At 43.2% G+C, this 26,922-nt stretch overlaps 2 protein-coding genes and 1 long non-coding RNA gene across 5 annotated transcripts in view; 1 reads left to right on the forward strand and 2 right to left on the reverse strand.

The window, feature by feature from the left end:
* On the reverse strand, positions 1-7,609 carry serf2a (small EDRK-rich factor 2a). Its single transcript, XM_055661037.1, has 3 exons — positions 7,511-7,609; positions 2,642-2,747; positions 1-1,946 (listed from the first exon to the last, which is right to left on the reverse strand). The coding sequence occupies exons 1-3, from the start codon at positions 7,515-7,517 to the stop codon at positions 1,856-1,858; spliced, it is 204 nt and encodes a 67-aa protein (XP_055517012.1). The 5' UTR covers positions 7,518-7,609; the 3' UTR covers positions 1-1,855.
* On the forward strand, positions 7,184-26,041 carry LOC129712546 (uncharacterized). Its single transcript, XR_008726073.1, has 3 exons — positions 7,184-7,298; positions 20,375-20,464; positions 23,716-26,041. It is a non-coding gene; the product is annotated as an uncharacterized LOC129712546 (long non-coding RNA).
* The window catches only part of fkbp16 (FKBP prolyl isomerase 16), a 60,982-nt gene continuing 45,139 nt past the window's right edge, over positions 11,080-26,922 (reverse strand). For 2 of the 3 annotated variants that reach the window (XM_055661034.1, XM_055661033.1), the window contains 5 exons: positions 23,606-23,823; positions 20,105-20,277; positions 16,839-16,916; positions 13,209-13,346; positions 11,080-13,120 (listed from right to left, as the gene is read on the reverse strand). In XM_055661034.1, coding sequence (XP_055517009.1) covers positions 13,034-13,120; positions 13,209-13,346; positions 16,839-16,916; positions 20,105-20,277; positions 23,606-23,823 — 694 coding nt within the window. In that variant the 3' untranslated portion in view covers positions 11,080-13,033. The remainder of the gene's footprint in view (positions 13,121-13,208; positions 13,347-16,838; positions 16,917-20,104; positions 20,278-23,605; positions 23,824-26,922) is intronic. The other variant, XM_055661035.1, reaches the window with a different exon arrangement.

The raw sequence follows: 26,922 nt of genomic DNA on the forward strand, positions 1-26,922 counted from the left end.
TACAGTATACAAAAAAGATTTTAATATACACTTATAAATGAGCAACGTTAGTCAGGTGACAAAAGATCAGTGCAGCAAGGAAATTACTAACTGAAAACCCAGATATTCTGGCTCGCTCATTCCATCCCCCCCAAAATTCAGCGAGTGTCCTGACAGTTGACCACAAGCTTTTTTTCAACCTGGTCAAAAGATGAACGCTTGATTAAAATGCAATATTTACATTCTGACTTAAGATGTGCTTCATTCTTCAGCCCAAACATATTTGCTCGTTCTATAGCAAGAATTACGAGCATTAACCTCACTCATTAATTTTGTCAATAACTACATAGGAACACATTTTAGACAATTAGTCCAAGGAGATTGAAGAAAATAACAACCCACATCACTTTCCTGACCCAGGAAGCTATATATTTTTTTGTGTTACCTTTCATGGACCTTATTGAACCGATGGAACAAATGCACAGAAGAAGAAAAAAATAATTGGTCATGTCCTTCAAGATTCTCTTTTATAGTAATATATACAGGGCATTATAGCAGAGATACTGATGGTAATCAACTGAATAAATCAAACAGGTTTTGTGCTAATGTTGAGGAAAGGGGCTTGCGGTTAAATCGGCAAACTTGGCTGCAGTTGAACCTAAAATCTGCAACTTGTGGTAGAAATATAATTAAATTCAACTTACTGCCAAGCTTTGACTATCATAGATCACGTGCATCACAATAGCAGGCAAAAATTGAAGCGTGATAGTTATTACTTTATAAAAATTAGTCAATCCACCCAAGTTTGTCCATTAAGATATTTTTTCTGCTTTAATCAATGTTTTTTTTTTAAGTACAAGGGGTCCAAATTGATCAATAAGCCATTTCCAAAGTACCTATCCTAACCATAGTTCAGATCAGTGAGATGTCATCTGACTGGGTGACGCTTCGAGAGGTTTTCCAGGCTTCGAGAGGTCTTCTCGTGTCTTAAATGTCACATTACACCAGATAATAAATCAGGCAGATCACTCCAAATAATGACAACATGTGCACGTTCCTACTGAAGAAATGAATTGCAAAATGTGGCAAGAGCCCACATTAAATACCCAATGCAAAGGGAGATTTAGATGGAAGGCAAATCTCTAATTTCCAACACTTTTACCCACTTTCCCATCTCCAATTCCACTCACTGACACTTCAAGATAGTTCTACTCTGCCGAAAAAAGATTGGAATTCTGAGCAAGGCATAGAACATTTCACTCTTTGCACCAGCTAACAGATAAGCATGCAGCCCTCATGTTTATACCAGTGGCAAATCCTTAAAAAAACATCAATGGATATTTCATAATACCCACCACTAGAAAACCTGAAACTTGATGAATGTTGAGAACTGGTTTCCTTCTGTTTTTGACTCACTCACTGAAGGGAGGATAAAGATGCTTCAAGAGTGGCAAAGCTTTAAAGACAACTTAAAGTCAAGCAGCTAAACCCAGCTTTGTCAACTTAAATGCTGTCTTTATTGAAACAGAATTTAGAGGGGTAGCATTGATACAAAAATACAAGGCTGGTCACATAAATCCAAATGCAAGCACCTTTTCTGTTTATATTAGAATAGCCCTAGTGAATTATGCTCATGAAGAAAAAGCTCCTCTTTAGCATACAGTCTAACACTGCATCAGTAACAACCCTCCAATCCAGACGTCTCCCTTCATCATTAAACATGGCATAATCCAATAGGAAAGATACAACAATGCAATTTTCTGAAGTACCGGAACCCAATGTATTAACGATGTTCAGTATTCAAAGACAAAGTCTCGTTGCTTGTTAGACGCACCCATCCAGGACAGCCGGGCAGGGAATCAGAGGAGCGTGCGGGTTAGTTCGAAGTACCCGCTTGAGCTCCATCAGCATTTCCATCATCTCCATCTCCATTTCCTTTTTGCTTTTGCTGCATTATTTGGGCATCCCTGCAAGAATACAAATTGTAAGCAACCACAATCACAATATTCTTCAAATACATTGAGAATATGTTATGGCAATCTTTTAGAGCAACTGCAACTTTACAGATCAAGGCAGTAAATATAAACAATTTCTCAACAAAATAGTCCAATGTCGAGAGTAGGCTCGTTCTGGAGGTACAGAATTTTGATTTACCCCAATCATGTCATTTTAGATAAACCATTATTAAAAGCATAAGATATTTGATAAAGAAAGCTGTAGATATTATTCAGTGATTATGCATGTTGCCACTTCAACAGGCTCCTTGTGATGTCCAATACACACTTTGTAATTTCCTGTAATGTTATTTAATATAACTTATTTAATATAATGCTTTGGATTCATACTTAAAAACTTCAAGGTCAGTTTATTGTCACCTGTACTAAGTATTAAGCAGGCAGAAACCAGCAAACCTGCTATGTATTTCCAGTATTAATTGCTTTATTCTCTAATGGACAGCCAACTCACTAACGGAGCCAGAAACTATATTCTTCCCTCTATATCCATCAGAAGCTTGACTGCAATATTTATCAAATTGTTTTTTGTTTTTTTTAAACAGGGACAGTGCATATTGATAAACATTTACATGTAAATATGCAAGATTATAGCCAGTAGCTAATTTCCATCTTTAGTCCCTTAATTCAGCTAATATTGTAAATTGTACCTCTCTTTTCTGGCTGCAGCAGATAAACCATCGTCCTTCTTTTTCTTCTTACCATCATTTGATTTTTTAGCATTTTTCTGACGAGCAAGTTCTCGTTGATTACCACCTGAAAGGGGGGGAAAAAATGCCCTTGGTGACTGTCTTAGTTTGATGACCTTTGGTATCACAACAGCATTTCATCAAAAACAGTGGTTGCGCATTTTAAAAAGCTTCTGTAAAGGGAAGGAAGAAAACATTGAAACATTGCTTCCCCAGCTGTTATTATCTGATACATATATTTAAAACTTAAATCTTATTAATTGTGCACAGAAATTAATACATAGGCTATGTGGACAAAAATCCCACATTATACGTTGATACGTATTTTTTATTTTCATGCAATTCAAAACATTGCAATAGTAACTCTAATCCATTTTAGAAGTACAGTCTACCCTCATTATTATGAATCTATTTATAATGGTTTTTGGTTATAGCCGACAAAATCGGTTGTAACCAATGCGACTGTTCATATCGGGGACAAAGGACTGGATTTGTTGTATCACGGAGGGACCATTAGGTGGTTTGAGCAAATGCATTTTCATTAATGTTCTGTATAGATTCTACACTGGGTGTATTGTTTCATGTATGTTTATTGGTTGATTTTCCAGTACTCTACATATTTACCTCACCTTACTCGGTTATACGGGCAATTAGCTACAACAGACACCATACACCCTTATGGTCTATTATAACATGGGTTATCCTTATTAAACCATGTTTTTCATATACAGAGAGGTTTGATGAGATAGAGATTAAGAGGTTTTAATATAAAGATATGTTGATGAGATAGAGATTAAGAAGTTTTTGATATAAAGAGATGTTGCCTATACAGAGATTGAGAGGCTCTGAGAGGGATCGGGATGTCCTTGTACACAAATTACAGCCCGCACTCAGCAACTTACAATAGCCGATTAATGTTTCAGCCTGTCTCTGGGATGTGGGAGGGAGCTGGAGCTTTTGGGGGGAACCCCCACATAATCACAGAGAGAATGTGCAATGTTGCACGTTTTATTTACTTTCCTAATTACATCTGCATTTGTGTACAAGGACACCCAGATCCCTCTCAGAGCCTCTCAATCTCTCAGTATATGCAGCCCCTTTTATATCAAAAACATCTGAATCTCTATCTGATCAAAATATCTCAACCTCTCTGTATATATAAAAAAAACATGGTTTAATCCAGATAACCCTTGTTAGAATGTTGCCAGGACTAGAGGGTATGAGGTCTAGGGCGAGGTTGAGTAGGCTGGGACACTATCCCTTAGTGCGCAGGAGGACGAGGGGTAATCTTATAGAGGTGTATAAAATCATGAGAGGAATAGATGGGGTAGATGCACAGTGTAGGTGAATCGAGAGCCAGAGGACATAGGTTTAAGAGAAAAAGATTTAATAAGAATCTGAGGGGTAACTTTTTCACACAAAGGGTGGTGGGTGTATGGAACAAACTTCCAGAGTAGGAAGTTGAGGCTGGGACCATCCCAACTTAAAAAAAAAGTTAGACTGGTACATGGATAGGACAGGTTGGAGGGATATGGACCAAACACAGGCAGGTGGGACTAGTGTAGCTGGGACATGTTGGCCGTTGTAGGCAAGTTGGGCCGAGGGGCCTGTTTCCACACTGTATCAATCTATGATTCTATATGCATCTAAAATACCCTCTTCTCCTTTTAGGCCTATTTAAGTGCTCCTTGCATTGACAGTGTGGCATTAATGTGGCATTTGTAATTGAGATAAGCTGCACGCAATCATAGTCGAAAAGGCAATTATAGAACTGAAAAATGGCTGGAAGTGAAATAGCTAGCAGTGAAAGCTTTGTATGAACTATAGACATTTTATAGAACATAATACATCACTTTCAGTGCTTCCAAGCACCCCAAAAGGTCAACAATTCACTTATGAATTTGGAAACCTTGTGTACATTTAGTTTCAAATAAATAATGGCCCAGTATTAAATCAACTGTCATGTGTCACACTGAAACCAATTTAGTCATATTTTCTGGTTGCAAATATAAACAAGCCTATTCTTAAATTAATTTGATTGTTAATAATTGAAAATGAAACTCATTTATATCCAAGAACAGAGGGGCTCAGAATCCTTTCAAAACGAGGTTCAATTATTTATTAAGTTATTTTCCACAGTCTGGGGGGCTTCAAATAAAACACAGACTAAAACTGACTTGCCAAAAGACATTAATATGCGTTGATCCAGCTGTTTCGAACTGCAAGTCCTGTTATCAAATAGCAAATAAAATAATATCTCAGCACAAGACTGGATCATCAGGTAGTAGCTGAGAGATAAAGTGGAATGTCAGCTACTGCACAGCACCACCTCCATCAACAACAGTAGCTTATTCAAGAATTTGGCAGAGGTGCAGATTCACATTCATGAACAAAATTAACTAGCTAAAAAGTGTTGTCCTACAGTAATTAACATTCTGCTATTCATATTTTCACAAGAGTTCTGTCCATTTGGTATGATTTCACTACTTTTAAATCTAATTATACATAAATACACTGTATCCCAGTACTGATTGCCTTACAATTAGCAGGGCACAATACCACAATTGCTAAAGTAATTCCTACACTAGTAACTGTTGCATGCTGGAGATGCGAAAGATGCTCTTTGGCACTAGATTATTAATTTGCATTTTTATAACATTTCTCTCACTTCACGTAGCCCCGGCATTCCCCCTCACTCTATTCCTCCCCTACCAAAGTCGAACTAGCTTCTCATTTTCACCCTACAAACAGCTTACAATGGCCTGAGGGTGGTGAATCTGTGGAATTCTTTGCCACAGAAGCCTGTGGAGGCCAAGTGAATGTATATTTTTAAGGCAGAGATAGACAGATTCTTGATTAGTACGAGTGTCAGGGGTTATGGGGAGAATGCAGGGGAATGGGGTTTTGAGGGAGCGATAGATCAGCGATGATTGAATGGCGGAGTAACTTGATGGGCTGAATAACCTAATTATACTCCTATCAACAATGTGCATGTTTACACTTCTGTACCTCTTGCCCGATGGGAGAGGAGAGAAGAGGGAGTGACTGGGGGTGAGACTGGTCCTTGATTGTGCTGCTGGCCTGGCCGAGGCACCATGAAGTGAAGATGGCGTCTACCTGCTGCTAAACTCTTGACTAGTATCGGAAGGAACTGCAGATGCTGGTTTAAACCGAAGATAGACACAAAATGCTGGAGTAACTCAGCGGGACAGGCAACATCTCTGCAGAGAATTTATGGATGACGTTTCAGGTCGAGACCCTCCTTCAAACTAGAAGTCAGGAGATATATAAGATGAAGTAAAAAGATAGAACAAATGAATGAAAGATATGCAAAAAAGTAAGGATGATAAAGGAAGCAGGTAATTGATATCTTGACTCGTGTTGCTGCAAGTAAGAATTTCATGTGATTGTAGTAGAATTAGGCCATTCAGCCCATCAAGTCTACTCTGCTATTCAATCATGACTGATCTATCTCACCCTCCTAACCCCATTCTCCTGCCTTCACCCCATATTCTCCTGACACCCATACTAATCTAGATTCTATCCACCTCTGCCGTAAAAATATCTACTAACTTGGCCTCCACAGCCTTCTGTGGCAAATAATTTCACAGATTCACCACCCTCTGACTAAAGATTCACCGTTGTCCATCATTGTTCTATCTGGGACATATGACAATAAAACACTATTGACTAGGACCACTTCTTTAATCTCACCCTACTTCTCTAATCTGCCCCTACCCTTTTAATCTCCCCTGCCCCCTTTAATCTCCGCTGCCCCTTTAATCTCCCCTGCCCCATTAATCTCCCCCGACCCAATTAATCTCACTCTACCCCTTTAATCTCCCCCACCCCTTTAATCTCCACCGACCCAATTAATCTCACTCTACCCCTATTCCATTAATCTCCCCTACCCCTTTAAGACCCCTCCCCCTTTATTCTCCCCTACCCCTTTAATGTCCCCTGCCCCTTTAATCTCACTCTACCCCCCCCTTTAATCTCCCCCGACCCAATTAATCTCACTCTACCCCTTTAATCTCCCTACCACTTTAATCTCCCCCCCCTTTAATCTCCCCTGCCCCTTTAATCTCCCCCGACCCAATTATCTCATCTCACCCCTGCCACTTTAATCTCCCCTACCCCATTAATCTCACTATACCCCTTTAATCTCCCCTGCCCCCTTTAATTTAATCTCCCTTGCCCCTTTAATCTCACCCTACCCCTTTAATCTCACTCTACCCCTTTAATCTCCCCATCCCCTTTTAATCTCCCCTGCCCCTTTAATCTCACTCTACCCCTTTAATCTCCCCTGCCCCTTTAATCTCCCCCGACCCCCTACCCCATTAATCTCACTCTGCCCCTTTAATCTCCCCATGCCCCTTTAATCTCCCCTACCCCATTAATCTCACCCTACCCCTTTAATCTCCCCATCCCCTTTAATCTCCCCATCCCCAATTAATCTCACTCTACCCCTATTCCATTCCATTAATCTCCCCCTACCCCTTTAAGACCCCTCCCCTTTAAGGGCGCCTGTTTTGGGCCGACTTCTATCCCGCAGTGTTTACGTGGCAGGAGCAGGCGCCATGGCGGGCGGTGGTCGCCGTCAACCCGGCGGCTCTAGGTGAGGCCCGTCCCGGCCCGGCCCGTCCCATCTCGGCCGCCTCCAAACCGAACCCTGTCGGGCCTCCCTCGTCCGGTGGTCCGGAGCCGGGGCCTCGGTGAACGGTGTTGGTGTTGGCGGGGATCGGGGCCCGGGGCCTGTATCGGTGGGTGTGTGAACCGTGGGCCCGGCCTCACGTCCCACCCACCCCACCCTCACAGACGGAGACTCACGGGTCATGGTTTAGCTGCGTCGCTGCTCCTCCCCCCGCCGCCGCCTCACGGACCGACCGTCCGTCCGCTCTTCCCTCCCGCCGCCGTCGCCTCACGGACCAACCACCCGCCCGCCGCCGATGCTGCCCCCTAGCGCCCCCGCCGCCGATGCTGCCCCCTAGCGCCCACCGCCGCCGCCGCCGATGCTGCCCCCTACCGTGGATGCCGCTGCTGGGCCCTGACGGAATGGCGCCGCCACTCGGCCCTTCACCTCTGTTGCTAGCTCAGTTTGTGCTAGTTCAGGAATCTGCTGCTGTTGTCCCGCCCCCTGGTGCCGTTGACCCGCCAAGACTGGATAGACTTGGTTTATACTCTCTAGAGTTTAGGAAATTGAGAGGGGATCTTATAGAAACTTACAAAATTCTTAAGGGGTTGGACAGGCTATATGCAGGAAGATTGTTCCCGATGTTGGGGAAGTCCAGGACCAGGGGTCACAGCTTAAGGATAAAGGGGAAATCCTTTAAAACCGAGATGAGAAGAACTTTTTTTTCACACAGAGAGTGGTGAATCTCTGGAATTCTCTGCCACAGAAGGTAGTTGAGGCCAGTTCATTGGCTATATTTAAGAGGGAGTTAGATGTGGCCCTTGTGGCTAAGGGGATCAGAGGGTATGGAGAGAAGGCAGGTACAGGATACTGAGTTGGATGATCAGCCATGATCATATTGAATGGCGGTGCAGGCTCGAAGGGCCGAATGGCCTACTCCTGCACCTAATTTCTATGTTTCTATGTTTCCCCACAGCGCCCGCCCCCGCCAGCCCCTCACGCCATCCATTGGCTCTTTCCACTGTCAATCACTGCACATCACGTGGGCCCTGACGGAATGGCGCCGCCACTCGGCCCCTCGCCTCTGTTGCTAGCTCAGTTTGTGTTAGTTCAGGAATCTGCCCCCAACACGCATTTTATGTTTAGTTTCGTTTAAAAGTTTAGTTTAGTTTCAATGTTTAGTTTCAATGTTTAGTTTAAAAGTTTAGTTTAAAAGTTTAGTTTAAAAGTTTAGTTTAGTTTCAATGTTTAGTTTCAATGTTTAGTTTCAATGTTTAGTTTAAAAGTTTAGTTTCAATGTTTAGTTTAGATGTTTAGTTTAGATGTTTAGTGTCAATGTTTAGATTAGTTTATTTTGGTTCTTTAGTTTGATGTTTATTTTATTTTTTGTTTAGTAATTTAAATTAGTTTAGTTTATTATTGTCATGTGTGCTGAGGTACAGTAAAAAGCTTTGGAGATAGTGTGCAAACGGGCCCTTCGGCCCCTCGCCTCTGCTGCCTGTTCAGTTTGTGTTAGTTCAGAAATAGATAGATAGATATAGATATGCCATTTATTGTCACTATACATGTACAGTGAAACTGAAAGCTGCTCGTACTCAGTGCATACATACAATTTTACACAAAAAACAAGAAACAGAAAAACAAAACAGAAGGGAGATGGGGGGGGGGGGGAATAGGTGCACAAATTTTACGGCGCTACATACATATATACATATATACAGATGGAAGTCCGTGTTGGGCGGTGTAGTCAGTGCATGTGTGGATTTGAATTTATGGTAGATATAATTCTCGGGAAGCAGCTATTCCTGAGTCTTTTTGTCCTGGATTTGATGCACCTATAGCGCCTTCCAGAGGGCAGCAGGTCGAACAGTCCAAACGCAGGATGGGAGCTGTCTTTGGTGATCTTCTTTGCCCTGCTAAGGCAGCGGGAGGTGTAGCCTGCTCCACCATGCATTTTGTGTCCAGTTTAGTTGTTTAGTTTGGTTTGGTTTAAATTGTTTTGTTCAGTTGTTGTGTGCTGTTTATGATTGTCATGTGTGCTGAGGTACAGTGAAAAGCTTTTTTGTTGGTGAATTACTACAGCATGTTGTGTCTCTATTTGGTATAAACCAGCATCTGCAATTCTCCTTTAATTACATAAAGTACAGACTCTACAAGTCTGATAATCCAACACCTTTGGAACTTTCACATCCACTCCTCAGGATTATTGGCTGGTTTAAATTTTAGTTTAGCTTAATTCAAGGTCACGTGTATTGAGCTACAGTGAAAAGCTTTTTTTGTTGCGTGCTATCCAATCAGCATAAATACTGTATATTATTACAATCGAGTCGTCTACAGTGTGCAGATAAGGGATAATCCCATATTCTGCTTGGGGAGTCTGCATCCTGCGGGCATGAACATTGAATTCTCCCAATTTTGTTAGCCCTTGCTGTCTCCTCCCCTTCCTCAGCCCTCGGGCTGTCTCCTCCCATCCCTCAGCCCTCGGGCTCCTCCTCCTCCTTTTTCCTTCCTTCTCCCCGCCACCCCCTATCAGTCTGAAGAAGGGTTTCGGCCCGAAACGTTACCTATTTCCTTCGCTCCAAAGATGCTGCTGCACCAGCTGAGTTTCTCCAGCATTTTTGTGTAAACGGAAAAATGTTTAGTGCAAGGTGAAGTCCAGCAAAGGCCGATTAAAGATAGCCACCTGCTTCACACTTGGCCCATATCCCTCTAAATCCATCGTATCCAAGTACTTGTCCAAATATCTCTTAAACATCGTGATTAGAACTTTATTTAAAGTGCCAATGGATGCAATAGTTTGTGTCTCTCATCTTCAACGAGGCACAGCATAGAAAAAGGCCCTTCGGCCCACCGAGTTTGTGCTGACCAGCAATCACCCGTATACTAGTTCTATTCTACACAGTTCAAACTATAAAAAACAAACCTACAATATAGTGCAAAGACAAAAACATTGCCCCACAACTCTTCACATTGTATATTGATGATTTGGACGAGGCTTTGTGGCCAAGTTTGTGGATGATACGAAAGTAGGTATAAGAGCAGGTAGTGTAGAGAAAACAGGGACTCTGGAGAATGACTTGGAAAGTGGGCAGAGAAATGGCAGATGGAATATAGTGTAGCAAAGTGTGGAGTCATGCATTTTGGTAGTAGGAATAAAGGCTTAGATTATTTTCTAAATGGGGAAAGAATCCAGAAATCGGAGGTGCAAAGGGACTTGGGTGTGCTGGTGCAGGATTCCCAAATGTTAATCTGCAAGTCAAATCGGTAGTAAAGAAAGCAAACTCAATGCTAGCACTTATTTCAAAAGGGCTTGTATACAAAAACAGGTATGTAATGCAGAGGCTCTAGAAGGCGCTGGTAAGGCTGCATTTGGAATATTGTGAGCAATTTTGGGCACCATATCTGAGGAAGGATGTGCTGAATGGCCTGTTCTGAACTGTATCTCTAAAATCTAAGACTTAAAAAAAAAAAGTAGATCTTGCAGGGACAATTATCGCAGAAGCTTATTAACCTACAAAACCTGCACGATGTGGGAGGAAACCGGAGCACCCAGAGGAAACCCACGTGGTCACAGGGAGAACGTGCAACTCCGCACAAATATCACCCGTAGTCAGGATTGAACCGGCGTCTCTGGTGCTGTGAGGCAGCAACTCTACCACTGCGCCACCCATATAATTATGCTTTTAATGAAAATGTAAAATGCGCATTTACACAAATGAAATAGGTCTTCGACACAATGCAAACACACAAATTAGATAAGAGCGCATTTATTATCCACTTTTTAATGAATCCATCAATTATGTGTTAAAAATGTCCAGTGGAAGAAAGGTCCACAGGGTAACTGATTATCCACATATATTACTATAACTATATTTGCAGAGTGCCAATTATTGAATCGATTAGATCTTCTGTAGCTGAAAGCATACGAAATAGCCGGAGAGAACAAGCATGAAATTCATGTATACCTCCTTCATACGCTTCCTCCACAACTCCCCATTGACTCCAAAATAAAATACTGTGCTGCAATTGCCCAAATTAATTGACATGAGAATTGTTTGAGTCGAGCAACACACTGACACCAACTCATGAAATTTGTTCATCGATTCTTACATCCTGAAAAAAGATTTCCAGTCTACTGTACATCAGCAGAAGAGAACTCTCTGAAGTATCTTAACCAGGAGTCTTATTAATTGTAGAATGATTGAAAACTTTCAAAGCAATGAAATGTGCTTGAAAATATATTCCCAAAAGCATAAAATTAAATTTTAGTTCAGTTTAGCGATACAGAGCAGAAACAGGCCATTCGGACCCACCGAGTCTGCGCTGACCAGTGATGCCCGCACATTAACACTACCCTACACACACTTGGGACAATTTTACAATTATACCAAGTCAATTAACCTACAAACCTGTACGTCTTTGGAGTGTGGGAGGAAACCGAAGATCTTGGAGAAAACCCACGTGGTCACGGGGAGAACGTACAAACTCTGTACAGACAGCACCCGTAGTCAGGACCGAACCCGGATCTCTGGCGCTGTAAGGCAGCAACTCTACTGCTGCGCCACCATGCCGGCCTGGCATCTAATAACGTCTATTTAAATTGGCATGTATCTAGTGGAAGTCACTGCTCAATGACTAGCTATATATTTTTTAAGCATTTGTACAATTTGATTTGTCATATTTGCTACTGTCCGATGTTCTATATCCCATGTGTGCTTTCTGCACTCTAGGATGTTATTATGCTGGGAAGAATGCAGAGAAGATTTACAAGGACGTTGCCAGGACTTGAGGACCTGAACTATTGGGAAAAGTTGGGCAGACTAGGACTTTATTCCATGGAGCACAGGAGGCTGAGAGGTGATCTTACAGAGGTGTATAATATCATGAGGGGAATAGAAAGGGTAAATGCACAGTCTCTTACTCAGAGTAGGGGAACCAAGAACCTGTGGACATTGGTTTAAAGTGAGAGGGAAAAGATTTAATAGGAACTTTTTCACACAGAGGTTGGTGGGTATATGGAAGGAGGTAGTCGAGGCAGGGACTATAACACCATTTAAAATACATTTGGACAAATACATAGACAGTAACGGTTTGGAGGGATATGGGTCTATACAGGTCGGAGATTCTTCATTCGTACAGGTGTCGGGTTATGGTGAGAAGGCAGGAGAATGGGATTGAGAAAGAAGGATAGATCAGCCATGATTGAATGGCAAAGTAGACTTGACTGGGCTGAATGGCCTAATTCTGCCCCTATAACATGAACTTATGAGGAAGGATTAATGTAGATGGGGCATTTGGTCAGCATGGGCAAGTTGAGCCGAAGGGCCTGAATCCATGCTCTATGATTCTATAACTATGACTTCTCCATGGTGTACAGCATTCTAATGAACAAGCTCTGTTTAACAGCATTGATTATTTTATAGTGAATTGCTTCGTTGCATCTCTGATTCAACATTAGTTCCGTTTGGAAAGCAAAATACACAAATTCACCTCTGTATTGATTTTAGGTGCTGCTTAAAAAAAAATCTATACTCTAATTGAGCAAAAAGCTATTTAATAATGTAGTTTCAATTCTCTCCTTACCCCACCTTTACCTCTTATTGTAATATATATCAAGATTGGAAAATGTGTACATGTTGGTGTATCCCAGAGCAAACTCATCATAATGAGACCCATCTTCTCCTCGGGTCATTGTGTGTCTGCGCCAGTCTGCTGTTTGTTTAGTCCTTTGCTGCCAACACAACAGTGGTCACCATGCATCCAATAGCCACCATCGCTGACCCGAACAGCCACTTCCACGGGACCGCCTGAAACACAATGTGGAGTTTAGTGGCAGGAAGCAAGCTTGTTTCCGAATGCTCTGCTTATTTTGGGTTAAAAAGACAGACTCTCTACCGAAGCAGATTCTTGTGCAGTTGGAGGATGTGTCGAGGGCTGTGCTGAACCTTTCTGCCACCTACTGACGTTTTCCTTCAGGACGTGCGTATGGCCAGCCCGTTTCTTAACCAGTTTGGAAAGCTCTGCATGAATGGCCTGGTTAAAAAAAAATAATAGATATTTATTATCACCGGTTGAGTATTCGGCATAAAACCTAGATCATATAACTTAGAATGTGGAACAGAACAGGACAAGAAAAGCACCTGCAACCCACAATGTCTGTGCCGAACATGATGCCAAGACCATCTTGGCGGGTAGAGTTGCTGCCTTACAGCGCCAGCGACCCGGATTGCCAGCGACCTGCGTGGGTTTTCTCCGGGTGCTTCAGTTTCCTCCCACTCTTCAAAGACGTATAGGTTTGTAGGTTAATTGGCTTGGTAAAATTGTAAATTGTCCCTAGTGTGTGTAGGATAGTGTTAATGTGCGGGGATCACAGGTCGGCACAGGCTCAATGGGCAAACGGGCCTGTTTCCATGCTGTATCTCCAAACTAAACTAAACCATCTCTTATCTATCTGCACATAATCCTTATTCCTCCAGTCTCTGCATCTCCATGTACCTGTCCAATTGTCTCTTAAATGCCACTATCGTATCATCAATCTCAGCAGTGTGTTTCAGGCATTCATTCACCTGCTGAGTTACTCCAGCACTTTGTGTCTATCTTCAGTATAAACCAGCATCTTAGTACCTTCCTACACTTAATTTCCTGACCCATGTGCAGAAATTGAATTTTTAAAACCCCCACCAGGGGTCAGTCTTGACCTATAATTTTTGACACGTACCCCAATCACTGATGTTAAAGTGAATGTGAAGAATGTTTTACAATAATGTTTTTATGTGGCACCCTTATTTAGTTAGAGGATGGTGAATCTGTGGAATTCATTGCCACAGAAAGCTTTGGAGACCAAGTCAATGATACCGCTCGGAAACAGGCCCTTTGGACTACCGAGTCCTCGCTGACCAGTGATCGCCCCGTACACTAGCACTATCCTACACACTAGGGACAATTTACAATTTTGTAGGTTGTATATTAATCAACCTGCACATCTTTGGAGTGTGGGAGGAAACCGGAGCACCCGGAGAAAACGTACAAACTCCATACAGACAGCATCCTTAGTCAGGATCGAACACGGATCTCTGGCGCGGTAAGGCAGCAACTCTACCACTGTGCTGCTCAAAAGAGGTACCTTCATTCCAACAAGTCATTAAACAGAGAGTTTGTCTTCCTTTACATATGAATATTCACTGTAGGTTTGGGCAACATTGTGACTAATATTTCATCCTTTGTCACATCAATAAAAGCAGATTATTTGGTCTTTATTGTGGGTTTGAGAGATCTTGCTATGTGTAATTCAGCTGCTGCATTTCCACTCTTAAAAGTGACTACGGTTCATTATTTTTACAGTGCATTGACAGGTCCTGACATGAAAAATGAATATTATAAAAGAAAGTTCATTCTCTGTATTCAACTGCTCGACTTATGCATGAAAACACTCTGACAACGAGGTGAATCATTCATTAGGCATCTGTTTACATCAATACATTTCACAGCGATGCTTCATGATCTTGACATCTCTTGCTGTTAATTCTCTTGATGTAAACCTACACCATCCTAACTATGGGTACTGTACGTACTGCGTGGGTATCCTCCATGTGCTCCGGTTTCCAACTACGCTTAAGTGATGTTCAGGTTTGTAGGTTAATTGACCCTCGTGTGTGTGTAGGACAGAACTAGTGTACAGGTGAAACCCACGCGGTCTCCTGGAGAATGAACCAACTCCATACAGACAGCACCCGTAGTCGGGATCGAACCCAGGTATCAGGCACTGAGAGGCAGCAACTCAACCGTTGTGCCACCGTGCCACTATAAATATTGTCCGGCAATAAACTGCTCCACACACTGCAAAATCTTCAACCATATCCAGTATCTTCTTCTTGCGTATGGCGTGCACAGCCTAAAGCTGTAGGACAACTTGTTCTATTTGAATTTACTTGATTGTGCACGCCAGGTTGATTGCATTCATCGAAACAGGGCGGACCACGTGAAGGTTGCAATCTCCCACCCCACCATATCCAGTATGAATGTGGAGTAATGAGTTCCTGTTACACGTTCTGTTTTCATCAGTCTGCTTCAGTGAGGTGTATTTGTGGCAACAAGCTTGGAGTATATACATGTAAAATGGCAATGGATTATCTTGATTCATATTCACAGATGGCTGCCTGTATAAGCACAACCTGGTCTAGGAATGCTCTCGTTTAGTTCAGAGATACAGCACGGAAACATGCCCTTGGGCCCACTGAAGATAGACACAAAATGCTGGAGTAACTCAACGGGACAGACAGCATCTCTGGAGAGAAGGAATGGGTGACGTTTCGGGTCCAGACCCTTCTTTGGCCCACCGAGTCTGTACCGACCAGCAATCCCCGCACACTAACAATATCCTACACACACACACACACACTTGGGGCACTTTACATTTATACCAAGTCAATTGATCTACAAACTACGTCTTTGGAATTTTGGAGGAAACCGAAGATCACGGATCAGAAACCACGAGATCAGAGGAAGAACGTGGAAACTCCGTACAGACAGCACCCGAAGACAAGATCGAACCCGGGTCTCCGGTGCTGTAAGGCAGCAACTCTACCGCTGCGCCACCATGCTGGCCTCGCTATTTAAGAGTGCCAGGCTGTTATGTAATTCAGAAGCACATCAGTGTATTTATTTTGTTCACAATTGCTTTATATTGCAGCATTGTGTATTTGTAGTTCCTGTGTGCGAAGGTAAGATATCTTTTGCAAGCTGCAAAGAACCTTTGGTACTCGAAAGGCCACAAAGGGAGGAGAGAGTATACTTCATACAGTGTTAAAGAGGGAACTGCAGATGCTGGAGAATCGAAGGTTACACAGAAAAGCTGGAGAAACTCAGCGGGTGCAGCAGCATCTATGGAGCGAAGGAAATAGGCAACGTTTCGGGCCGAAACCCTTCTTCAGACAGTAATGTTTTGGTACGGATTAGTTATTTAAGCTCAGATCGTTAAATGATGTTTGTTTCTTACTGTAGACACTGGAGGATTTGGGTCAGTGGAACATAACAAAGCCTGATTACCCAGAGTAATGAGAGCATTTATATAATTAAACCTCACTGCAAATATCCCTTTTGTATCGCTGCTCTGACACTTCCTTTAGACTTCAGAGAAGGTCCTTCGGCTGACCAGCGATCACCCCCATATATACCAGGGACAATTCACAATTTTTATACCAAAGCCAATTAACCTACACACCTGGACGTCTTTGGAGTGTGGGAGGAAACCAGAGCACCCGGAGAAAAGCCACGCGGTCACGGGGGAGAACGTACAAACTCTGTTCAGACTGCACCTGTAGTCAGGATCGAACCCGGGTCTCTGGCGCTGTGAGGCAGCAACTCTACCCCTAATATATCCTGTACTATTAGTACACCCTGATTTCAGGCAATAATTTTACTGCACACTGGCAAATGCCACCACCTCTAATCCTCTTTAAAAGGTACACACTGATTTCCTTGTGCATCTGTGTGAAGATTAAAAATGAGATTAAAGCATTTCTTTACCTTTGTGCTTGGTTCGAGTTTCAGCGCTCGCTTGAGTGTCTCGGTTGCTGCTTCATAGTCGCCCTGTTCTGATAACAACTGCAGTACAATCAAAAACAGAATAAATCACAAGGATGGAGACAAAAAATAAATAGACTATTCTTTCATGACGGGAGGACTAGCAGTTTGTCTGGTTAAGCATGTGTGGAAATTTAATTCAAAATAAATCATTTTTAAAAGCTTCACAGGACATCTTGAAGCACAATGATGTATCATTCAACACGGACTATAATCCAGGGTTAGCTAAAGGTCAGCGGCAGCTCCAGTTAGTCTGTGTTTCTCTCTGGTTCATTGCCTGTTCAAATTGTAAAGTAAATCCACGACAATCCTTTTTTCCCATCATCCAGCGCCCTGCAGCTCGAAGTTTTTATGATTATTTATGATTACTACAGAATCTGCTTAAAGAGTCAGGACATATTCAAGCTCTCACAAGCTGGAGGATCAGCACCTAATATTCAGCTTGGGTAGCTAACAACACAACAGTATGAACATTGAATTGTAGGTAAATAACCTCCCCCCCCCCCCCCCCCCCCTTAATAATTTAAGTTTAAGAATAAGGGGTAGGCCATTTAGGACTGAGATGAGGAAAAACTTTTTCAGCCAAAGAGTTGTGAATCTGGAATTCTCTGCCACAGAAGGCAGTGGAGGCCAATTCACTGGATGCTTTCAAGAGAGCGTTAGGTCTGAAGGAATCAAGGGATATGAGGAGAAAGCAGGAATGGGGTACTGATTTTAGATGATCAGCCATGATCATATTGAATAGCGATGCTGGCTCGAAGGGCCGGATGGCCTACTCCTGCACCTATTGTCTATGTTTCCTATGTACTTGAATGCACACCTTCAGGGTGACACGGTGGCTCAGTGGCAGAGTTGGGTTGAAGACCTGGGTTGAATCCTGGCTACAGGTGCTGTCTGTACAGAGTTTGTACATTCTCCCCTTGACCATGTAGGTTTTCTCTCAGATCTTCAGTTTCCGCCCACATTTCAAAAACACAGGTCTTATAGGTTAATTGGCTTGGTGTAAATGTATAATTGTCGCTATCGTGTGTAGGATAGTGTTAATGTGCGGGGATCGCTGGTCGGTGCGGACTCGGTGGGCCGAAGGGCTTGTTTCCGTGCTGTATCTCTAAACTAAAATAAGAGTAATACCGCATCTATGGAGAGCTTTTGGTATCAGACAGTAATGACTGCAGATCTGTAAATTATTAAAGACTGTCGATTCAGTTAGCTGGGCTTGAGGTGGGCATCTGTTTCTGATTAGCATTGAATAAAGGTACCCATCAAATACTAATCAATTTGCCAGAGTGCTCACAGAAGTCGGAGATAAGGAATCAGGATTGAGGGATAAGCAGTTCAATAAACGGCAATTTGCCTCACAGCCATATGTCATTTTAAACTGATGTTCAGTGGCTGGAAATCCTCACGGCAACTGGCTCCAAGCAACGGAGAATTATCAACGGTTAATATGTAGGCTAATGTGCACTTTATGGAGCTTGTGCATCTGTCCTGTCTCATTTGCGTTTGTACACGGGGCTTATTACAATGACCCAGTTGTGTCGTGCAAGGAGTTGAGACACATCTTTTTGTGTAGGTGCAGCATTGGTGGTCAAGATCCTTCATCAGACTTCGTGGTTGAAGCCAATGTTTGGTGTACTTTGTGGCACTTGAATGCACCTTCAGGGCAGCACAGTGGCGCAGCGATAGAGTTACTGCCTCACAGTGCCAGGGACCCGGGTCTGATCCTGATCACAGGTGCTGTCTGTACGGAGTTTTACCTTCTCCCTGTGACTGTGTGGGTTTTCATCAGCTGCTTTGGTTTCCTCCCACATTCCAGAGACATAAAGGTTTGTAGGTTAATTGGCTTTGATTAAATTGTCCCCAGTGTGTAGAATAGTGTTAATATACGGGGACCTCAGCAGTTGTTCCACTTCAGGATGATCAGATCCATTAGATATTTCCAGCATTCACCACCTACTGGCCCATTGGTTAGTTCTTCTCCATTAAGTAAGTCATACTGCAGGTATTAGGAGTAGAATTGGGACATTTGGCCCATCAATTCTACTCCGCCACTCAATCATGGCTGATCTATCTCCCCCTCCTAACCCCATTCTCCTGCCTTCTCCCCATAACCCCTGACACCTGTACATTGATGGGTCTGCAACATTTTTATTTAATATCAGCACTACCTTAGTTAAGAAGTTGACTAACCAGTCTGCTGCCTTTCAGCAAGGTCAACATTTAAGAAAAAATCTTTCATTTTGCCTGCTCCCGAGAATGGTTGTGGCCATTCCCCTAGTAATACGTCTGATATATTTCTCTGTGGTTGAGGAGCGGAATGAACCGTTTAAAAATGAAAGGGTTTTTAGACAAAATAATTTATCTCAAAATATAGGTGGCGCAGCAGTTGAGTTGCTGCCTCACAGCGGCAGAGACCTGGGTTTGATCCTGACTATGGGTGCTGTCTGTATGGAGTTTGTACGTTCTCTGAGTGCTCCAGTTTTCACCCCCCCCACCTCCAAATTCGTGCCGGTTTGCATGTTAATTGGCTTGGTAAAATTATAAAATTGACCCAGGGATAGGTTTAGGATAGTGTTAGTGTGTGGGGATTGCTGGTCAGTGTGGATTTGGTGGGCCGTAAGGCTTGTTTCCATGCTGTATCTCTAAACTAAACTAAAGCACCACCTCAGTTAAGAAATTGGCTAATCAGTCTGCTTGCCTTTCAGAAAGGACACACCTATTATTAAAAAAAAAAAAATCTTTCATCTTTCCTGCTCCTGAGAAAGTAATGGGAATATTCCCCATGCAATAGGTTTGATATCTTTTTCTGCTCTCGAGGAAGGGAATAAACACATTGAAAATTAATGGGTAGGAAGGAACTGCAGGTGTTGGTTTAAACCAAAGATCAACACAAAAAGCTGGTGGAACTCAACGGATCTGACAGCATCTCTGGAAGAAAGGCATGTTCCTTTTCTCCAGAGATGCTGTCTGACCCGCTGAGTTAATCCAACTTGTGTCTATCTAAAATTAATGGGTCGGAATGTGTTGGAAGGAACTGCAGATTACTGGTTTACACCGAAGATAGACACAAAATGCTGGAGTAACTCAGCGGGACAGGCAACGTCTTTGGATAGAAGGGATGGGTGACGTTTCGGGTCGAGGTTAAGATTTTCACTAAATTAAGGGACCAAATAATTTCTCTCAAAAGGGTTTGGGGGGAAATACTGAACCTTTCCTTTCCTGAACAAAGCTTTCACGTTGTTGGGATCCAGGAGCAAGACGGCATCGCTGGCAGCAATCACCTCTTCAGGGAGGTTCAGCTTCAGCTGGGCGGCAGCTAAATTATTCAGACACTTCAGCCCATCTTCCTGCAGCTCTGCCGCTTCCTGAGCAGTGGGTTTAACTGGAATTATCATCAAACACATCAAACATTAGAACAAACCTTTTAGTTAGAAATCGTGTAACGTTTCAACTTACTTTGATCTTTATTAATTTCCTAGGGAACCAGCTGTATTTCCCAAAGGAATAGCACCTCGTATTCCGCACGGGAGGCTTACAACCTAATGGTATGAACATTGAATTCTACAATTGTAAGTACATTTCAGTTTGGTTTATTGTCACGTGTACCGAGGTACAGTGAAAAGCTTTTGTTGCATGCTCCCCAGACAGCGGAAAGACAATATGTCATTACAATCGAGCCATTTACAGTGTATAGGTAGATATAGATATATCCACCCCCTTCTGTCGTGGAGTACACTAACTCTCTTTCCCCCACCCCAACCCCTCCCCAATCTTTGCACATCCCAAATCCTGGACCTATCACTCATCACTTTAATTTTTTTTATCTCGTTGTGTTTTAATGACTGTTGGCGGACCGATTTCCCTCTTGTGATAATGAAAGTTCTATCATATCGTATTGATATACAATGGACATGATACATGATAAAATTCCCCAATCCTTCTCCCTTTTACTGGGCAACCTTTTTCGGACTCCCATACCTATTCTCGATGACACGGGTGAAATGAAAGTGTGAAAGGGTGGTGTGGGTCTTTGATGATGCTGCCTGCTTCTTCTTGAGTCATTCAGCCTATTTTGTTGACACCTAGTGAAATGTATGAGCCATGCACAGTGTGTCATTGTCTCCTGAATATATCACTCCTAGCTCAGGGCTTTGGCCACCCTGCGCATTGATCCCGCTGAGATTCTGTCTGCAAACTAGAACCAACTCAGCATCCTCTCCTCACTTAGTTGACTGTTGTCTCTTGCAGCAAGGTAGGACTTCAGCAAATAGAGTAAGAAGGAACTGCAGATGCTGGTTTACACTGAAGATAGATAAAAAGTGCTGGAATAACTCAGCGGGTCAGGCAGCATCTCTGGAGAGCATGGATAGGTGATGTTTCGGGTCAGGACAAGTCAAGTCTGAAGAAAGGTCTCAAAGTGAAACTCACATATCCATGTTTTACAGAGATGCTGCCTGACCTCCAGGTTCGGGGACAGTTTCTTCCCCGCTGTTATTAGGCAACAGAACCTTCCTATCAACAACTAGAGAGGGGCCTCCTGCAACTATCTACCTCATTGAAGACCCTCGGACTATCTTTAATCGGACTTCACTGGATTTTATCTTGCACTAATTAGGTCTGGACCTGAAACATCGGCGATTCCTTTTCTCCACTGATGCCACCTGACCCGACTTTGCCTCCAGCCTTTTATGTGTATCTTAAGCAAATACTTGTGGCTGATGTTTCGCTGTGGTACTGAATGAGTGTCGTATTATCTAAGCTGCTAAATCAATGCCCCTGTTCAGAAAATGTTAAAGATTGCAGGCACTATTTAGAGGCATAGAGTTCACCAAGCGTTCCGAAAAATGATTGTTATTTTGTCAGCATCACCAGAAATAGATTAGCTGTTCATTTGTCTCATAATTGTGTGCAGATTTCTGTCATACTTTCCTACACAACTACACAAATACACACGATGACCTATTCATCGTCCGTGTAGTGGTTTCAGACATTGTTAGGACACAAAGGACTCTGTGTATCTGATGCCCTGATTTGCCTACTACTAGTTCATGCCAATGACCTTTTGTTCTGCAGTCCCGTATAACTGGCCAAGATTAACTTTCTGTGCCACATGCATATGCGTACGCCTTTGCAACGTTCTTTTCATTCACCCTATTTCAAGGGCCAAGATCCCTAGCCCAAGGGTCTGGGCTTGTGACTTTCTCAAATTGTGGCTTCCATGATTCAAATGTCCCACTTAGGTCAGTTGATCAACACTGAAAGCTAACACCTGTCAGCAATGCGGTGGGCATTAGGGCCAGCAGAGAAAGTTAGTCATGCAGCGTTGAATCAAGCCCTTCAGCCCAACTTTCCCACACCAGCTAACATGTCCCATCTACACTAGTCCCACCTGTCTGCGTTTGGCCTCTATCCGTCTAAACCCGTCCCATCCATGTATGTCGGAATGTTTCTTAAACGCTGATATAATAGACAATAGACAATAGGTGCAGGAGTAGGCCATTCGGCCCTTCGAGCCATTCAATGTGATCATGGCTGATCATCCCCAATCAGTACCCCGTTCCTGCCTTCTCCCCATATCCCCTGACTCCGCTATCTTTAAGAGCCCTATCTAGCTCTCTCTTGAAAGCATCCAGAGAACCGGCCTCCACCGCCCTCTGAGGCAGAGAATTCCACAGACTCACCACTCTCTTGTGAGAATAAGTGTTTCCTCGCCTCTGTTCTAAAATGGCTTACTCCTTGTTCTTAAACTGTGGCCCCTGGTTCTGGACTCCCCCAATATGCTTCAACAACCTCTTCCAGCAGCTCATTCCATACACCCACCACCCTTTGTGTAAAAAAGTTACCCCTCAGGTTCCTATTAAATCTTTTCCCCCCTCACCTTAAACCTATGTCCTCTGGTCCTCAATTGCACTATTTTGGGCAAGAGACTCCCCGATATATTCCTCTCATGATTTTGTACACCCCTATAAGATCACCCATCATCCTTCTGCACACCCAAGAATAAAATCCTAACCTGCTCAACCTCTCCCGATAGCTCAGGCCCCCGGAGTACAGGCAACATCCTTGTAAATCTTCTCTGCACCCTTTCCTGCTTGACAATATATTTCCTATAACATAGTGCCCAAAACCGAACACAATACTCTAAATATGGCCTCACTAATGTCTTATACAACTGCAACATGACCTCCCAACTTCTATACTCAATACTCTGACTGATGAAGGCACAATGTGCCAAAAGCCTGTTTGACCACCCGATCTACCTGTGATGCCACTTTCATTGATGCACTCCTAGATCCCTCTGTTCTACAACACTCCCCACTGTTAGAGCCCCACTGTTCACTAAGTAGGTTCTGCCCATGTTAACGTTACTCTAAATGCAGCCTCACCAATGTCTTGTACAACTGCAATGTGACCTCCCAAATGGAAAGGAGAATGGGAACAAAATAGAGTCACAAAATATCCCGAATATTGACACAAAATACTGGAGTAACTCAGCAGGACAGGCAGCATCTCTGGATAGAAGGACGGGTGACGTTTCAGTCTGTAGAAGGGTCTCGACCCGAAACGTCACCCACTCCTTCCCTCCAGAGATTCTGCCTATCCCGCTGAGTTACTCCAGCATTTTGTGTTCATCTTTGGATGAAAACAGCATCTGCAGTTCCTTCCCACAACATCCTATCACGAAATAGCCCAGAGGGCACGTGTCTTACGTTCTGAAGAAACGTTCAGGATATCCAGCGCGAGGTTGTATGACTTCACGGCGCTGCGGTAGTCTCCTCTCTGGAAGTAGTAGTTACCCCGCTCTCGCTTGTGTTTACAGATGCGTATGCAGTCCGATGGTGTCAGCTGTGTTGGATCTGCAGCTTCTCTGACGTTGAGCAGCTGGATCTCGTATATCACGGTTGCATCTGGAGGGATATCAGGAGCCCTAAAGCCAAAGAGAAACAGTAATAATCAAGAGAGAGTTTTATTTAACTCTTAGGGCTAAAGGAATCAAGGGATATGGGGGAAAAGCAGGAACAAGGTTCTGATTTTGGATGATCAGCCATGATCATATTGAATGGCGGTGCTGGCTTGAAGGGCCGAATGGCCTACTCCTGCAGTGATACGGACCAAATTAAGCCAAGTCTACTCCACCATTCAATCATGGCTAATCTATCCCTCTCATCCCCATTCTCCTGCCTTCTCCCCATAACCTCTGACACCCAAGAATCTATCTATCTCTGCCTTAAAAATACCCATTGAGTTGGCCTCCACAGCCTTCAGTGGAGATTATGCTTCACTCGGTAGTCCTGTTTTGTGCAGAAAACAGGCAGTCTCCTATCAACGGGCTGAGTGGTGAAGAAGTCAGCAGTGGCTGGTATTTATTCCACACCTTGAACAAAATAAATCTTCTCTGCACTCTCTTCAGCTTTAAGATTTCCTTCCTGTAATAGCAAGGTGTCCGAAACAGAATGTGGCCTCACCAGTGTCTTGTAGAACTAGACAATTAACTACTTTATTCCAGCATCCCCCAATCCCCCCCCTTTTTGCTTTTGATGTTCTTTTCATCCCTTTCATTCATTTGTTCTTTGTATTTTTTCATTATTCTAGTTTCCTTCTCCCCCGACATTCAGTCTAAAGAAAGGTCTCAACCCGAAACATCACCTATTCTTTTTCTCCCAGAGATGCTACCTGACCTGCTGAGTTACTCCAGCATTTTGTGTTAATCTGCCCTCTAATCCTTTCCTATTTATGTACCTGACTAAGTATCTGAAGAAAGGTCTTGACCCGAAACGTCACCCATTCCTTCTCTCCAGAGACACTGCATGTCCCGCTGAGTTAGTCCAGCATTTTGTGTCTATCTTCGGTTTAAACCAACATCTGCAGTTCCTTACATAGATATAAAAACAGCTATTTTCCACAAGTAGCAGCTCTACTCAATAACCAAAAATCTGTATCCTCCATTTGCTCTGGTATTTTATTTAATTCACATGTTTAATCAATAATGTTTTATTATCAATGTTTAATGTTTATGTGTCATTCCTAACTGTCACTGTATGTCATATTGTCACTTGCGGGCATAGCACCAAGGCAAATTCCTTGTATGTGAATACTTGGCCAATAAACCTATTCATTCATTACTACACATTAATTTTAAATGGGGTTGTTCCCCTCCTCCTCCATATCCCTCCTAATCTGTCCTATCCATGCACCTGTCTAACTGCTTCTTAAATGTTGGGATAGTCCCAGCCTCAACTACTTCCTCTGGCAGCTCGTTCCATACACCCATTACCTCTGAGTGAAAAGGTTGCCCCTCAGCTTCCTATTATATATTTCCCTTCTGAACTCAAACCTATTTAAAGTTTCCAACGTTCCACCAGTGACCACACTTGCACAGTTCATCCTAGGCTGAACATTCTTTGGGAACATTGCAAAGCTGTAGTTTGTGCAAGGAGCGATGTAAAGCCATGCATTTTGTTTTGAAAAGTTAAAATCCAGATTTTCCTTCTGGTCTTCCTTTGTTCTGTAATCCTTAACATTGTCCACCATTACCCAATGTCAGTAAGGATGGATTGACGGCTTTTTTGCAAATACTATCCAAGGCGTATTAGTGTCGTGTGTGAAGGAAAATTAGTTTGGGCATGTGAGATTTCATTGAAAATATTGGTCCCATTCTGTGTGTGTGAATGAATGTGTGTGTGTGTGTGTGTGTATAAATGTGTGTGTGAGTGTGTGAGTGTGCGTGTATGTGTGTGAGCATGTGTGTGTGTGTGTGTGTGAATGTGCGTGTGTGTGGGAGAGTGAGTGTGCGTGTATGTGTGTGAGCATGAGAGTTTTGTATGTCTGTGTGCGCACACACCAGTATGTGTGTGTCAGTGTGAGTGTGTTTGAGTGTGTATACCAGTGTGTGTGTGTATACCAGTGTGTGTGTGTGTGTATGCCAGTGTGTGTGTGTCAGTGTGAGTGTGAGTGTGTGTGTGTGTGTGTGTGAGGGAGCGTGTCCACCCACTGATAACAATATCACGGGTCACAGTAAGTTCATTGTAAGTCAATAGTGGTCTGCCTCTTGTGTACTACATCAGAAATCTGCTCTTCAGAGTGTTTGTTCACATTCCTTGCCTCTGACAGAGGAGTGGGTATTTATATAAAGTATGTTTCACTGGTTTAATTGTTGTTTGAGGTTCTGTGAAGAGTGGAGAAAGTAATCCTCAAGGGGCAGGCTGCCAAAAGTGTTTGGGAGATGCCAACATTGTTGTTCTATACACCGACCAAGAATAATGTTCCAGCCTTTGAAGAGATGCCTTGAGCTGGCTTTTGCTTTCAATGGATCTGCAGAGCTCTGAAGCTTTGTCAGGCATGACCAACCTCTACTGTGGAGATGGAGGTGAGATGTCAACAAGCTATTTGACTAATGGATCATCACGGCCAATTTCAACCATGCCGAGTTAGAATGCTGACACGTTTGTGAGAAGAGATGATGGGAGAAATGGGTGGCAGCGGTAGAGTTGTTGCCTCACAGCGCCAGGGACCCGGGTTACATCCTGACTACGGGTGCTGTCTGTACAGAGTTTGTACTGTGACCCCATGGGTTTTCTCCGGGATCTCCTGCTTCCACCCACACTCCAAAGAGGTACAGGTTTGGAGGTAAATTGGCTTAGTATAAATGTAAAATGTCCCTGGTGTGTGTAGATAATGTTAATGTGCGGGGATCGGTGGTCGGTGCGGACTTGGTGGGCCGAAGGGCCTGTTTCCGCGCTGTATCTCAACTAATCACTGGACAGTGACTGAACACTACCTGCCGTTCCTTACTCCTGCTGAGGGACGCTTAGTAATCTCACCTGAGATTAGGTAACTCAGGAGTGAAATGAGGGGGGACTTCCTCACTGCTACATCAGGCAGGGCTTTCAGCTATGGAGGCTTATCTGTAACCGTTATCCTGAATTTGACTTTTTTCCTGAGTTTGAAAGAAATTTCTTAAGGACAAAACCAAAGGAGCTGTATTTTACTATTTATTTAAATGTTAAGCAAGATCAGCATTTATTGC

This window comes from Leucoraja erinacea, chromosome 33 (genome assembly GCF_028641065.1).
Source record: "Leucoraja erinacea ecotype New England chromosome 33, Leri_hhj_1, whole genome shotgun sequence".
Taxonomy (NCBI): Eukaryota; Metazoa; Chordata; class Chondrichthyes; order Rajiformes; family Rajidae; genus Leucoraja; species Leucoraja erinaceus.

Excerpts from the sequence above, each read along its gene's own strand:
- serf2a (XM_055661037.1), bottom strand. Across the intron at positions 1,947-2,641 it reads GCTGCAGCCAGAAAAGAGAG|GGATGCCCAAATAATGCAGC; the intron begins GTACAATTTACA and ends GTATTCTTGCAG.